Consider the following 16,719-nt stretch of genomic DNA (forward strand, 5'->3'; position numbering starts at 1 on the left):
GTTAATTCAACTTGCGTAAAAATTTAAGTTGACACAACAAAAACTTTTTTCCGTTGCATTAAATCAAAATTTTAAGGCAAGCAGGTAACACAAGTTAGCACTATTCAAAAAACACTTTAATCCCCATGTAGATATTTTAAAGTTCATAATGAAACAAAGCACAATTGAAGTTAAATGTGCTGTTAACACTTTTCACAACCTGCCTTTTTGCTTAATTTCACCCCGAACTGCGCACCTTTCTCTGTAATTCGCCACATTGTGTCATTGCCAAAAGGTAGATCTGTCATGCTGGTTTTTTAATTCCTTTGCTGTTCCTTGATTTGTCATTAAAGGCACACCTGTTCCCATTATGTCTCATTAGATTTGGTTATAAAGGGTGTCTCTCTCTCCGAATGCTCCAACCCCAGGTGCGGCCGCACCCTTTTGTTTTGTCATCAGATTGTTGTTTCGGATTAGACCACCCCTCTGGAAGCAGGTGTCAAATGCTGATGCACTCTGACATTATGGAGGACCACAAGAGTCATGCGAAATGTAATAAAGAACTTCAGTATTTAATAACTACCTGGACAATAAAAATAGCAATTAATAGATTTGTTTAAAAATTCATTAATTAATCTATAAATAAATAGACAAAGTTACAAAAAAATCATTATGTAACATTTTATTAGGCAATAAAAAGTGAGATTATAAAAATAACGTAGAAATGAAATATTAATCCATTAATAAATAGTTCAAATTAATATAACAATTTATAAAAACAACATAAAATACGTTGCATTTATAAATTCTCAATTAAATAATGGAATTTCAAAATGTATTTCAAAAAGCGATTTAAAAAGAGAAATAAATAACTGGATTTATAAATTGAATTACAAATACAGGTTTAAATTAGGCATTTAAAAGGGCATTTCCGTTTAACATTTCTGTTTTCATTTTCCCGATGGTTCTCCTTATTCTTTTGGCTATTCGATTTGCTTTTCGTTTTAGCCTCTTTATTTAGCTTTTCCGTGACTCTTTGGGTCCTCATCTGAGATCTATCAGAGCCAATCAGCGAGCTTGTTACATCCACCTGGCCATAGCTAATTTCTCATTTGACCATTTGCAAGGACCCAAAGAGTCACGGAAAAGCTAAATAGAGAGGCAAAAAAGAAAAGCGAAAAGAATAAGGAGAACCTTCGGTAAAATAAAAACAGAAAAGTTAAACGGAAATGCCCTTTTAAATGCCCAATTTAAACCTGTATTTGTAATTCAATTTATAAATCCAGTTATTTATTTCTCTTTTTAAATCGCTTTTTGAAATACATTTTGAAATTCCATTATTTAATTAAGAATTTATAAATGCAATTTAAAATGATAAACTTATTGAGTATTTTATGTTGTTTTTATAAATTGTTATATTAATTTGAACTATTTATTAATGGATTAATATTTCATTTCTACGTTATTTTTATAATCTCACTTTTTATTGGCTAATAAAATGTTACATAATGATTTTTTTGTAACTTTGTCTATTTATTTATAGATTAATTAATGCCTTTTAAAACAAATCTATTAATTGCTATTTTTATTGTCCAGGTAGTTATTAAATATTGAAGTTCTTTATTACATTTTGCATGACTCTTGTGGTCCTCCATACGACATGGGGTCAACTTGTGCATGCAGTGGCCTAGTTGTCCAGTGCGTATTTATGAACTGGCAGCATTGAGGAACTGGTGTTAAAGTAACCAGTGTGAAACAAGCTATCTTATTGGTAATTTACTTTTAGTCTACACATTTTATTACATGAGTCACCATCGCTTTGAAAGGCTAAATGCAAACTTATGGCCTACTACTAACCTTCAAATGCACTCGCTTTATGTAGTAAACCAGGGCTTTTTTCACTCTTTTCATCATTTATACAATATATAAGCAAAGAAGCAAACTAACAGTTTTCTCGGGTGAATGAAAAACTGTCAGACGTTGAAAACTTTGGCAGGTTCACATGCTACGGTGTGTATGCCGCTCACACGTCCTACAGGAAATTGAAGCAGCTTCAGTGCCTTCTCTTGACACCTGGATGTGATAGGTGAGAAGAAGTGTAGTTGATTTAAAATGCTTCGGTGCTTGCGTATTTGGCGGATTACTTGTTTTAAACCTGTGGAAAATGTTCCATGACGAGGTGTGGTGCAACTGTCAAATGGGATAAACTGTCAAACAATGATTTGTTTTTCAAGCTTTCCTCCACCGAGATCATCTTCCCTGAATCTAGGCCTCTCTTTTTTGCAAAGCAAACTGTATTTCAAAACTATACCCTCACTTAAAGACCTTACAGACATTTCCACCAATTGTTTATAAACACATTATAAATATTAAAAATGTATTTCTGAAACATGTTACAATGACTGTAAACTCTGTAGTACTGAATTGGGGAGTTACATCATTAGGGGTAAGGGTGTCACGATTTCGATTTTAAATTGAAATCGATCGAAATTAAGTCACAGCTTTGAACTTCGAATAAAAAAATGGGATCGTCGATGCTGCCACGCCCCCATGTCATGTCCGGTCGGCTTTCCAAGCGAGGGTAAAAATCTCTCAGAGATGCCTTTAAAAACTACAATCCATCGGAATGCGATCATATTTTAAACAGGAAGGATGTATTGCTACAACTCCTTGAAATGCATATCATAAACAGGATTACTACCTAGTGATCTGACTTTGGACAGAGCGCAGCTCTCTGCACGTGCGCGAGAGTGAGGGAGGAGCAAAGATGCAGCGGGTTATATTTTAAACAAAAGGTATATCATGTTTGCCTCAGCTCGCATGAAATGCATAAAACTGAACAAATACATAAGGATTACTACTTGAGTTTATGTTTAGACTTCGTCAGTCCGGTTGTTTCAAGCAACTGTAAACTTCTGTTGCCACAACGGAAGGCCCGGCTCTCCCCTCATTCGATCGGACAATGGAAAAACGTGAAATACTTTGGGTGCTTTGAGCGCTCCTTTAAAAACGCATAGTGCGGCAAAAAACGCAAGGCGTTAGGCGTGCATAAACAATCATTCCAAAAAGGTTCCTGCAATTACCATAAACTCATTTGGTGTGATCGGCCCCTTAAACAGTTTTTCCTTATTTCTGAGTTCAGGATTTTTTGGGTGGGGTTATTAAAAGGGTGGCTTGATGACACAACGGAGCCACCGAGCATGACCCCTGACACATTTGTAAGCATTCATTCAGCAGTCCTTCCAGAAAAATGTGGAGTGACTTTGCGATTGTTGCGTGCAAAAATCCTTGATCTTACGGCAGGTTTTCTTAAAAAATGCGATATAATTGCAGGAACTTGCAAAAACTGCGGTTAGGGTTTGCAGCTTTTCATTGATGTTCACGTCGCATAATTACGTCACTTCATAACGTTACCATAGCAACAGGGGACATGGCTGTGCTTGTGTGAAGTAAATGCAACATTTTTTCAACTTTCTGCTAAGATATATGTGACTTTTTGCCAAGAAAATGCGGGGATTATGAAAGCATGCCAGTCCTTCATTTTTTTCGCGCAGAAAAGTGTGGTACTTGAAAAATGCAGCCCCCACATAAAAATGCGGACTTTGGCTGATTATCCATTGAATCATCAATCGCATTTTTCTGGAGGGACTGATTAAGGTTGTATAGGTATTTGAAAGTTAAGAGCGATTGCAGCTTTCCCACAAGTAGGTATGGTTTCAGCGCCAACAACGGACACGCCCCACCGCTAAATAGCAGAGAATCCTCCCTAATTTTTTTTAAGATTTTGATAACTTTTTTTGTCATTTAAATTTGACTGGGTGGTTAATATTAACACACCAAAAAACACATCTGGTGTAAAGAAAACATTTAATATCATAATTTCAGAAACTTTAGGAGCAGGCATTCATGCATGAGAAGTTTAGGTGGGATTTCGGCATGTCAGTCAAGTGTCATCTTCCTATGAGAATTTCCCTGATTTTACAGATGTGATTTCAGCTATATTCTCTAAGATTGAGAAAGCCAAACTCATGACAGGTGGAATCAGGACTTGCCTCAGGCAGATTCTGTTCCATTATCAGTACAGCTAGAGAGATGGAAGTTGACAGGGTACATCTCTCCTCATCTGTCCCTGAATTTTAAATCGCATAATATATCACAAACTTTGGGTGGAAATGGAAGAAAACTGCTACTGATAGGCAACTAATACTTTGTAAATGTGTATACGGGTAGTTCTGCCTACATTTTTATTAAATGGCCCGTGTTTAAACCCGATGTAAAAAGAGCTATATTATGTAATGGCAGAATGATTTATTCTGATAAGTAAAGTATAATGTATAGGCAGTCGGTTGTTATTGCAGAAATAGGCCCCGACAGTGTGATCAGGACCCGATGCAAAGTGGATGGTCTTGTATGACATTTAAAAGTTGCTTATTTCACATTAGAAACCAGCTTTCTGTACATTATCCCGGATATTATACAGCTATTTACCTGAAAAGTAAGGTAAGGAACATTAATATTGATTTGAAATATTTTATTAGCAAATTTTTAACAAATGCAGACCTTCTGCAAGGAAAAGCCGTTTATTTTCGGTTTTAAGATAAGATGTTTAACCCTTATGTGTTGTTGGGGATGTTTTCATCTTTTTTTTTTACTCTTAATTTGGCCACAACTTTCTCTCTGTTTCAGCAAATTGAATGATTTTCAGTGACAAATCTTATATTTACATATATTTTAAGAAAATGCTTTGAATTTTTTCAAAAACTCAACAATATACCGTGGGCAAATTTACTACTCTTTCATGTTGTTAGTGGATGAAAACATCCACTAAATTCAATGGCTATAAAAATGTGACAGATGAATATTATTTCCACTTTTTTTTCATAAATCCTCTCAGTACTGATCAAAACTACCAAATCTTCACAAAAATTCCATGATTTTAACTCTTTAATTGCCAAGTTCATAAGTGGTGTCACTGATTAGGGGAAAACACACACAAAATGACAGATTTTCAATATAAAAAGTGATTGTAAGCTGGATTTTTGTTTACCTTTCTCACAGTAAAAGTTTGGTAAAAACATTTTTAGTTTTTGTGTAGCATCAGTTTTTCTATTTTTCTCCCTCATATATTGTTAGTGGCTGTTTTTGCCCCATTGACTTCCATTATAACCACATTCAGATGTTTTCATCCACTAACAACATGAAAGGGTAGTCAATTTGAACAATGCACAAGGGTTAAATGTCACAAACGCTATTTGGTTTAATCATTTGTAAATATAATGTCATAAGACATATATTTAAAGAAAATTTTTTGTGTTATATTCAACTGTACCTCTCAAAATGATTTGCAGCTTCCGGGTTATTGTGTGTTATTAGTTTTGTACGGTTGTTGTCCAGGAATAACAAACTTGCAAATGTCGCGACTGGCCAATCAGAATCGAGCATTTAAACGAGCCATGTAATAATTATTATTAAATGTTACTTGTTTGTTGAACATTGAGTTAACTGTTATAAAATGAGTGACTCGTGTGACCAATTACGTGATAAACAGGCAAACGTCAGCATTCTTTAAAATTGCTGCTCTTGTCAGCCTCTAATGACAACAGATTATTTTGTTTGCGATGTTTTTAGTAACATCTATGGACAAGCTATCCCTTTATCTTCTTGGCTATTCAAATAAAAAGCTGTTCACATGGCTTCTTTGAAATGTGTTGTTGATTAAAAATCTGCCAGTAGGCACATGAGCAGTGGCAAACTGCATTTTCACCCTGTTAAATTCAAGATAATGCATTCGATTTAATACCTGGAATCCATTTGCTTTTATTTAATGCCTGGAACTCAGTGTTCAGTCTTCAGGGCTCAATGAAAGTACACCCCTCTGTAGTAAATGGTAACATGGAGATTTGCTATAAAAGTCTTTTTCAGTTGTGCTCATAGATTATTTTATTAAAATAACGAAAGGCCACACCTCCTTGTGTCATTCATAAAATCACTCCAATATTATTTAGTTTCCTAGTAATTTGCTATATTAGAGCAGTGTTAGTCACCAGTGAGTTGACTAACAACGGTGTTCTGGATATTTAAATTTCAGGAAAACTAAAATGGCAGAAAATCAAAACATCATAGTGTTATTTGCCATTTATCAGAATGGTGCAAAAGGAAAATATGTGTTTTTCTTAAATTGTTATTTTGTTTGTTGTAACACAGGGTACATTGTAATGTAAACAAAAATATTTAAAGTGCCCATCTTATGACTGCTTTTCCACAAGTTATATAGGTGTATGAGTTCCATGAAGCATGTTTCAAAAGTTGTTTGCTTGAAATAGCTTGTAGGAAAAGATTGTTATCCATCTCTAGTAGCCTCTGTTTCAGGGCATTTCAGATTGTGCCGTTTTGAGCTAGTCTTACATATTTATGAGCTACTGCTCCTTTGATCACGCCCCACTACTAACGTCATGTGCCCGTGCGCATGCTCAGTGGTCTCGTGAGCAGTACAGACCATCCTGTGTTATTATTTTATATATTATTATTATTATTATTAACGGTTTATGTTGCCAACAGACAAATCATACAGAAAAGTATCACTAATAAGTACACTACAGGAGAAGAAACTCATGACACACAATGATTCCTGAGTAAATTGTGATGTTACGTTAGTAGTCACAACAACAAACTCGTTTTCCCTGGACAATGCTAACATATTCCCATTATAAAACACTTTCAAACGCATTATTTTCGCAAATTACATAAATTAAGACCCGGCGGGGGATGTATACTGCTTGTGGACCGCGTGCTAATTGCTAGAAGCTAGCGGGAGGTCCGGACCGTTCGGGGGTTAGCATCGTCAGAAAAGCCGGGGCTGTAAGGCCCGGTCTCGGTGTGTCAAACTCATCATGACACACAAAGATTCCAGCGTAAATTGTGATGTAGCAGTCTGAACAATACACTCATTTTCCCTGGACAATACTAACATATTCCCGTTATAAACATTTTCAAACGCATTATTTTCGCAAATTACAGAAATTAATGGTGCGTTCCAGGCAGGTTTTTAAACCCGTGAGTTACGACTTCAAAACCACGACTCACGACCCTATGCGTTCCAGGCAGCCTGTAACTCGTGTTTTTACAACCTTCTACCGGTGAAAGTGCTCTGGAACGGCAGTCAAACCCGTGACTTCCCACCCGTGAACTCGTACTAGATCGATGTACTCCCAGTTCAAAGTCGTGAGTCGTGGTTTGGAAGTCGTGAGTTACGGGTTACAGGTTGCCTGGAACGCAGCATAAGACCTGGCGGGGGATGTATACTGCTTGTGGACCGCATGCTAATTGCTAGAAGCTAGCGGGAGGTCCGGACCGTGTATATATCTATGCGGACCGTAAAGTTATTAGAAGCTCACCTCGTCAGAAAAGCCGGGGGGTAACAGTTACGGTCTCGGTTAGTTTGGCAAAAAGCTTTTAGCTCTAGCATCATAAATGTAGTATTTTGTGACAGAAGATGACAACATGCAAAATATAACGTGACTTCTTACCTTTTTTTGTTGATATACAAAGATCGCGAATCGAATCCAGTCTGTTTCAGATGTGTGAATGATCCATGAAAGTCCAATAAAATACATCCAATTACCATTTTGTCCACAAATGCTTATAATCCGTGAAATATAGATACATAGTCTGTTGTTTACATCAGATTTCGCATGAAGGTCTTATCGCCTACAATCTGAGGACTGTTTGCGTCGTAACACACTGTATATAAGATTACTCCGGGTTCCAATAACCACACGTTAAAACTTTGTTTTTAAAAGTAGGTGGGAGTATAATCCATAATATCCAAATAGCGCTGTTATTTCCGTGAGACATGATAACAGCACAGAGGGTCTCATTCAAGTGACTGCTCTATGCTCTCTAGCTACCTGGTGGGTGGAGACCTGCGAGTGGGGTGGTGGGCGGGAAAATTCAAACTGAATGTGACGAAACTTTTTGTTACGTCACAACGGAGCTGAGTTTGAACTCCCGCAATCTGAGAGTCAAGGCAGAGGACATTCAGAAACCTGTATCTCACTCAAAACAGCATGGATGGATTTTTTTCCAAGTTTGTATGCGTGTGGGAGCATCAGAGACACAAAATAACACCCCAAAACCCAGAAAAAGTGAGTTTTTCATAATACGGGCACTTTAATCATATTTATATAGAGGGCTAAAACTACTATCATAGTCAAAAACCTATTTCAAATCTGGTTTATTATAAGAAACGTATTGTCTGGTAAGTAATAAGAATGAATATCATTTGAATCAGCATGTATTAAACAAATAAACTGATCTATATTTGGTGCTAGGACTTTTTTATTAATTTGGATTCCAGGTTGGAACTGCTGGGATTATTAAGTCCTGTCTGCAATTCACAGGATGAAAGACAAAGATGTGAAGGGGATTTCTCCCTCACTGCTACTTAATCGAGCCATTCAAGTTTTCCTTCCTCCCCATTCGTCTCCAATTTGCCATTATCTTCAAATGAACCCAAGATGCGCTGCGTTTGAAAGCATTAAAGGCATCATCTTTTTTCACATTCGTGTGAACTGTGAATTAATTTCTCATGGAGATGTTTACAAATGCTTGCAGTAAATACAGTCAGCAAAAGCAGTTTCCATTGAATTTGTTACTTCACTGTCGGCACACTTTTAAGATTTGGCTTTTGAAGCCGATTGCCAGGGCTGACACTTGACTGAGATTAGATTTCTCAGTTTGACCACAGATATGCCTTCTAAACATTTCAGAAATATCCAACTTTCAAGGATTTAAGTGCAGTATATGAACACTAAGACAAAATTATAATGCATATTATAACTTATTAAATAATTATGATGCAAAATCTTAATTTTGTGACTTAAGGATTTGTTCATGGTGCAACAAACATTTTTATGTTAGTGGAATAAGTCAATTTACAGTTTAGGGCTGTGTCCGAAATAGCCCCCTATCCCCACATTCACTATTCTCTACATTAGTTCACTAATATAGTTCACACGAATGAGCTGAGACGCGAGAATTTAATTAGCGCGAGCCTCATTGGGCAAGTAGCGACTAGCTTTGAGCATCAATGATGTCCACTTTGATTTCAGACACCACTAAAAATTGATGTTTCCTCAAATGGTGCACTATTTAAGGGTATAGGGAGTTATTGACACAGCCCAGGTTTCTAGAAATACATTGGCATTTGTTGACTGTTGACTATTGACTAGCCCCAGGGGTGTTATACTGAATATCAGCGTGTTGCAAGTGTGATTTACACATTGGTTATGTAAACAAGAAGTTAATCGCGAGTAACTTAATATTGTAACTTAATACAAATATTGTTTTAACATAATCCAAAGCATTAGATGTTTATCATTTAACTCTTTCACCGCCAGCGTTTTTAAAAAAAGTTGCCAGCCAGCGCCAGCGTTTTTAAAAAAAGTTGCCAGCCAGCGCCAGCGGTTTTCATGATTTTCACCAAAGTTTAATGCCTTCCAGAAAATTTTCTTCTTAAAATATATAAACATAGAATATACCAAATGAAAGAACAGACCCTCTGCTTTCAAACAAAAAAAAAAACCGTTTCATCCTACCTTTAGTGGTTCTTTTGTAATCAGCTTTTGAATATGGGTAGGTTTCTGCAAAAACACCACATTTTGAGCAAAAAGCAGAGATAATTCCATTTTTGTGACGGACTTTTCATAGAGATCCCATTCAGAGCGATCTTTAAAACAGACACGGACATGCAGCTGCTTGCCATAGGGCAATACTTCCGGGTTTAAAAAGTTGCGGAACCTGGTGGATAATAGCGGTATTGCGTAAAGACGGAAAATCTCGTCATTGGCGGGGAAGCGTTTTCTCATAATTGACGAGATATCTCGTCAATGGCGGGGAAAGAGTTAAAATATTTTTTTTATTTTAATATCATTCAAATGTATATTTTCAATTGAGCAGTGTGACCAGTGAAAAAGAAAAGCAGCTAAAAAGTGCTCAGCATATAAAGGCACTTGTCTTTGTAATGTTTTGTCATCCCTGTTTTTGTTTAATGTTAAAAAATTTACTTTAGTGTTACATTTATTATTTACTATTGTGTAAAATGGTAACAAAAAAGAATTGGTAGATACAAAAGCTTTTATGATTTTCTTTTTCTTTCCATCTGCAGCTGTTTTCTGTCTCTGCTGTTGGTAGCTGCAGTGGTGTGGAAGATCAAACAAACCTGCTGGGCATCCAGACGTCGAGAGGTATGTTATAAAACTAACCAATCCATAATTCACTTTATTTATACATAGTTACACTCTATGGTCACTTTACTGAATTGTTTCACATGGACTTGGAAAACATTTTGATTTGAAGTCATATGCTTAAGCATTTGAAATTACTGTTGACAAAAATATACCTTATATATGCTTTTGGCAGATGCTTTTATCCAGAGAGACATTAAAGGGATAGTTAACACAAAAATGAAAGTTCTGTCATAATTTTCTCACTCTCATGTTGTAACGAACCTTATAAATTTCTTTGTTCTGATGAACACGAAGGAAGATATTTTGAGGAATTTTTGTAATCAAAACGATTATGAGCCCCATTTACTTTGACGTTGACGCGTTCAACGTCATATTTTTGCGTCGATGCTTCCACACAGCTCGCCACACGCATGTCCAAAACACCAAACATTAAACATTAAATTTAAGGCCCAAAAAATGAATGATCACATTTGTCTAATCTTTCGTAATGATCCGCTAGCTGCCCGTCCCATAAGCAGGCTGTCAAAAAAACGCGTCTCTGTAGGCAGCCTGGGCTCTGAGATCTGCACACAAAAACAATTGGTTTCACCAACCACTCAAAACCAAAATAAAGTTTTCCAACCAATCACCGACAGGGGGTGGCTGTTGTTAGGTAGAAAAAGCCAGTGTCAAACCTCACAACAGCCACTCCATGTCGGTGATTGAAATGTCTTTAAAATGATGTAAGTGAAGCCATACATTGCTAATACTACATGATTTCAGTGTATATAGGCTGGAAGTGTGTATAGTAATTTTCTTGTGGACTGAATAAAGTCTACAATTGGCATTTCTTTTTACAACAAAACCCAGCCCCGTGTTTTTATTCTTGACGTGATCTTTATAGGCTTCTGTATGATTGTTAATTGGACTGGATTGCACATTGAACTTAAAAGCACAACGCGTATATCCGATAGCGCACGTGCACAGCCAAACGACTTCATGTTCGCCTCTTTTTGGCTTAAACAAACAAATGCTCATATGTCAAAATAGCTGTCTTTGTAATTTTCATAGTAAACATTTGGTTACTGTACGTCTTAAACGAATAAACATTTTATTGCATTCGGTCTTATAATAAGCATAATCTGTCTCTGTCATTAAAGTTAATTAAATATAAAACAAGAAAACTTTTGTATCTTAATAAATAAAGATTAATCCATATTTATTTTTATTTTTTGCCAAACATCCTTTGTGCTGAGCTCTGCTGTTTGAAATAAGTTTAAGGTTTATCATGGAGTTCAGATTTCCTGATCTTTTGCTTCATTAAAGGGATAGTTCACACAAAATGAAAATTCTGTCATCTTTTTACATCGTTATGTTGTTCTAAACTTGTACAAATTTCTTTTTTCTCATGAACACAAAAGACGATATTTTGATAAATGATGGTAAGCACACAGCTGATTGTAACCATTGACTTCCATAGTAGGAATTAAAACAGCATGATGGAAGTTAATTGATATACCATTAATTGTGTGCTTACCAACATTTATCAAAATATCTTATTTTGTGTTTATCAAAATAAAATAAACTTATACAGGTTTAGAAAAATATAAGGGGGAGTAAATGATGACAGAATTTTCTTTTTTTTGGTGAATCCCTTTAACAGAAATACAGTAGAAATGTTTAAAATTCACTCTTATTATCTACATCTAATAATGCATTCATTCATGCTTCCTTAATACATGGTTACACATCGTTTTCTTTCATGGACTATGGACCCCCTAAAGTAGCTTTGCCCACTGATTCAACCTTTAAAGTATATTATTAAGAATGTTTTTGGCATTCATTTGAGATACATTATGTTTTTTATTAATCAAGCAACAGAAACTAATCGTTAGATTAATCGCCCAATTAGTCGTTAGATTAGTCGACTAATCGGAAAAATAATCGCCCGATAAAAGAATATGGTTTTGTTACAAACATTACTCAAAATATCTTCCTTCGTAGTCAACAGAACAAAGAAATTGAGAGTGAAAAAAGATGACAAAATTGTAATTTTTGGGTGAACTATTCCTATTCCATATGTTAAAATTTGTTGTTAAAATATCTCTCTATCTTTTCATTTTTTTATGAACAAATTTCTCAAAGTTACATTTGTGTAATTTCATAGTTTTGATGCGTTTACTATTATTCTAAAATGTGGAAAACAAATATAAGTAGTTTATATATCCACAGTATATTTGTGTGCCGATAACCTCAACCTAATTATTTATACTGGCTGAACGCTATGACAAATCTCTTTTTCATAACGTTTAATTACACACAAAAAAAATGGTGCTAAATAAAACTAATAGTGGTTCACTGGCTCGTAATCATAGGGAAAACACTTTAAGTGCCATATAGTGTTTCTATGACATAATTTATATATGTATATATGCATGCTTGTGTATATATTTAAAGCCTTGTCAGCCAAATGAATGCAGAGTTTTGCTTCATAGAATCCAGTGCTTACAAACATGTCCATCTTGTTAATTAGAAGCCCTTATGAGCCAATTAGCTTTGACAACAGTTGCAGTTCAGAGCAGACTGAGCGGTAAGTGCAGCAGATGTCTGCACTTCTAAGATAGAGTTGCTATACTCCCTCTGTTCCCTGCCTGTCTTCATTTGGTTGTGTCAGATTCAGGAATTAGCCTTTGGATATTTTTAAGATATTCACAGAAAAAAGACCTTGCGTTGGTCAATGTCACGATCTTTTATTGGCTTATAATTTTAGCATCTGTAATCTGTGTATTCCATTTTAGTGGATAGACTTGACATTGATAATCGGTGAGCTTGATTCTTTTGCTCTTGTCCTAATTGATGTATGGATATAAACAAGAGTTATGACTGCAGCCATCCAACGCTATCTTCATCCAAAGAATTAAATCCAATAATGCATAATGTGGGCAGATGGGCCTCCACCATTAACATTCGGCTCACTGCGGAGCGCCACTGCACAGGTTCAAATTATCTGTTTGTTTCTGCCCTCAAGTACCCTCAAAAAAGCTTTTATCTTTTAATTTGAAATGATTGAAAAGTTTGAGGAAGCGCTCCAAAAAAATAATTGCCTCTGAAGATTTATTTTCTTCTCTTGATAAAGTCTTGATCAAGAAAGAGCCAGGATGAAGTGCGCATTGTTTTGGCGGCGATCATTTGTCAAGGTCGTGTTCTTGATGTTTGCATGGGAAGCTCAAGGTGCAGCATTAAACTAACTGGAATTTCGGGTGTTTCTCGTAATGCATTCAGAGACGTGTAACTAGTGGTTCTTTGAAGGGCAAGATTCTTTTCTGTTTGTATGATCATAACCGAAGAGGCTTCTCCTTTGCATGCGTTTTGTCCCGTCTGACTTATTGAAGGACATGAGCTGAAAGCAGGGGACATGTTTAAAACTTCCATTATGCAAATATTCTCCTCTACACTGTTTTGGCTGTGAGATCAAATGAGGGAATATCTAAAAAGCAACAGTGCTCAACACAAATCACAGTGTTTGCCTTTGATTTCCTTGAGTGGAGTGCGATGTTTCCCTGAAAATTCAAGAGAGCGTCTCATTGTCATCGACATCGCCTGGGTACTTGCAGTTGCATTTGCCTTGTTTCCAATTTAGTTTTAGCTCTAAATCTGTCTGTTGTGATGAAGGGCAGTGCATAAAGATCTACTTAAATGCATTCAATTAGCGCTTAGGGTATTGTCTGCGTGAGACATCTTGCATGCATCAATATTTATTGTTTTTAGGATATCTTTGTGCAGTATTATTGTCGTTAATTGTGAAATAACTGTTGTTAAATTTGTTAATGTTATGCAATCATCCCGAAAGCATTTTGGCTTAATAAACAACGAAAAGCACATAAAGGTTTCATTTAAAAGCATATAGTTCACCACCCAAAAAAAGAAAATTTGACAATAAATACTTTCTGTTAAAGGACATTATATCATAATAAAAGCAAAGTACATGAGCTATTATTTAACCCATAGTTCTTTGCCGGAAAACCTTGCACAGTCCCTATATTTTTTTGAGATTCCGCAATATCAAAACCCAGTTAAAAATCAACAAAATGACAATTTTTTTGCGATACTGCATAATTTCTCATTTCATTGTAAAATGAGATTTTTTTTAATATCTCATAAAAATAAATACAATTATTTTATATTCTTTAAAGCAACACTATGTAGTTTCCATGTAAAAATGACTTAAAGCTCCCCCATGTGGTTAAAAAGCGCAACAGTGCCTGGTATCAGACACTCTTCTGCAGGAGGGGGAGGGACGGGGCTGTGTGCTCTACCCTCCACCGCCACTTTCAGAGTGTGCTTGTAGCAGCTAGGAGGCTGCTCAGGTTGCAGCAACAGTACAATTTGTGCAGTTAAAAGTTGTTTTATCACTTAAATAATTTTAGAGACATTATTTAAAGGTAAAAAAACGACATAGTGTTGCTTTAATGATACAGGGTAGGCAGCATTGTGAACATTTTTGCTTTATTTCACTAACGCACATGCACATATCCTTATAGCACTCACCTCGCTATATAGACTAGTAACCCTGGAGCTCATAGTTAACCTAATGAACACACATTTCGGAGTCTTGCACGGGACAAACCCGTTATTATCTGAACACCCCTTTATCCGGCAGCAGCATGACCCGTTTGACTCGAACCCACAGATTGCGCTGTAATACGAACCCTTCATCAGTCCTCAGACAGACACAAATAAGCACAGGACCCTAAAACGGCGTGTATGGAATCAAGTGGAAATGTTCTTGGGTTTTAGACCCGTAGGCCGCCCGTGCCTATTGATTACCGACCTGCATCTGCTCTGCAAATGACACATTAAAGGGACACTCCACTTTTTTTAAAATATGCTCATTTTCCAGCTCCCCTAGAGTTAAACATTTGATTTTTACTGTTTTGGAATCCATTCAGCTGATCTCTGGGTCTGGCGTTTTGACTTTTAGCATAGCTTAGCACAATCCATTGAATCTGATTAGACCATTAGCATCGCGCTAAAAATATCCAAAGAGTTTCGATATTTTGTGTGTGCCATTGAATAGTCCTTGATTATTACGCCAGAATGAGAGTATAGTTCCTAGCCATATCTGCCTAGGAAATCGCAACTTTTAATTTTCTGTCGGTCTTAGTACACAATGTATCTACAGAAGAGTCAAGTTTTAAATATTGAAACTCTTATTTTTTAGCGCACTGCTAATGGTCTAATCAGATTCAATGGATTATGCTAAGCTATGCTAAAAGTGGTAGCGCCAAACCTTTCTAGACTAGGGGATCTGGAAAATGAGCATTTAAAAAAAAAAGGGGAGTGTCCCTTTAATATTAATTTATCATCTGCGCATGCCACCTGTCAGCCGGTGAGGACCGCACTTGTTTATTTATTTAGGCTTTGCACTTGAACACTCACATACAAACACATCAGAAAGTCAGTTATATAGTTAAGGGAAACTGTAGTTTTGGACGTGTGGTTATTGGATCCATGCATCACTGACTGTATAGGATTTTAAAGTGACAGTTGTCAGTGTTCTTAAAAAAAATCTGTTCCTCATTACAACACTGTTTCTATGTATGTTGACCTTGTACTTATTTGATCTATTTTCAATTGTTTGTCTATTCTTATTTTATCACTGACTGTTAACTTGATTATTACTCGAGAACTTACTAATTTAATATGAATCTAATTTTTAGCTAATTTCTAAAAATTACTAAATCAGCCATTTTGATCTTAAAAATCCTTGCATGATTTAGAGCACAAGGTGGATCGAAAATCAACTTCATTGGCGTTTTGATGTCCTTATGATAAAAATGAGCTGTACCAGCCTGCCGTTCTCAGAGATCACATAGCATGAGAGCGTATGAATCAACACAGCGATGAAGGCGTGTGTGTTTAGCCCAGATGTTGAGCGATTATACTGAGCAGGTGCATTAGATGACTGGTGTCTGATGAAGGATGGCTTGATAAAGGCATTTGCATTTACTGTGGTAGAACATTGCACGGGATGTCACTGTGTTGTGGACATGCGGCTACATTTGCATTTATGCATTTGGAAGACACTTTTATCCAAATCGGCTTATAGTGCATTCAATATATACAGTTTTTAATCAAACCTTTGGGCTACTAAAGCAATGCTTTATCAATTAAGCGACAAAACCATACGTACATTACATTTATGTAGGTGGTTATCTTTCAACTTGTGTGTGAAATTCCATATTTGTCCTACAACTCTTTGGTTCATTTTTCATTCAGGCTGTAGCAGTCATAGCCCTCCGCCAGAGATTATTGCTTTCCTTCGTGGTACAATAGATCAATCTTCAGAAAACAAGGCATCTGTTGTCTTTGTGGATGATATATTTATCATGTCTTTTTGGGGAATGACATCTCAGTTGCCACGTTTCTTAAAGCTGGAAATTAAACAGCTGGATAGAGTGTTACCAAGTTCAATTAAGAGGTTTTATCTCTGCTCTCCAGTGAGCAACACAAA

At 36.2% G+C, this 16,719-nt stretch overlaps 1 protein-coding gene across 2 annotated transcripts in view; it reads left to right on the top strand.

Moving 5' to 3' along the window:
- Positions 1-16,719, top strand: part of atrnl1b (attractin-like 1b) — a 116,120-nt gene that overhangs the window by 61,140 nt on the left and 38,261 nt on the right. For both annotated transcript variants that reach the window (XM_065262926.2, XM_065262927.2), the window contains one exon: positions 10,145-10,223. In XM_065262926.2, coding sequence (XP_065118998.2) covers positions 10,145-10,223 — 79 coding nt within the window. The remainder of the gene's footprint in view (positions 1-10,144; positions 10,224-16,719) is intronic.

Source organism: Paramisgurnus dabryanus, chromosome 1, assembly GCF_030506205.2.
Source record: "Paramisgurnus dabryanus chromosome 1, PD_genome_1.1, whole genome shotgun sequence".
NCBI lineage: Eukaryota > Metazoa > Chordata > Actinopteri > Cypriniformes > Cobitidae > Paramisgurnus > Paramisgurnus dabryanus.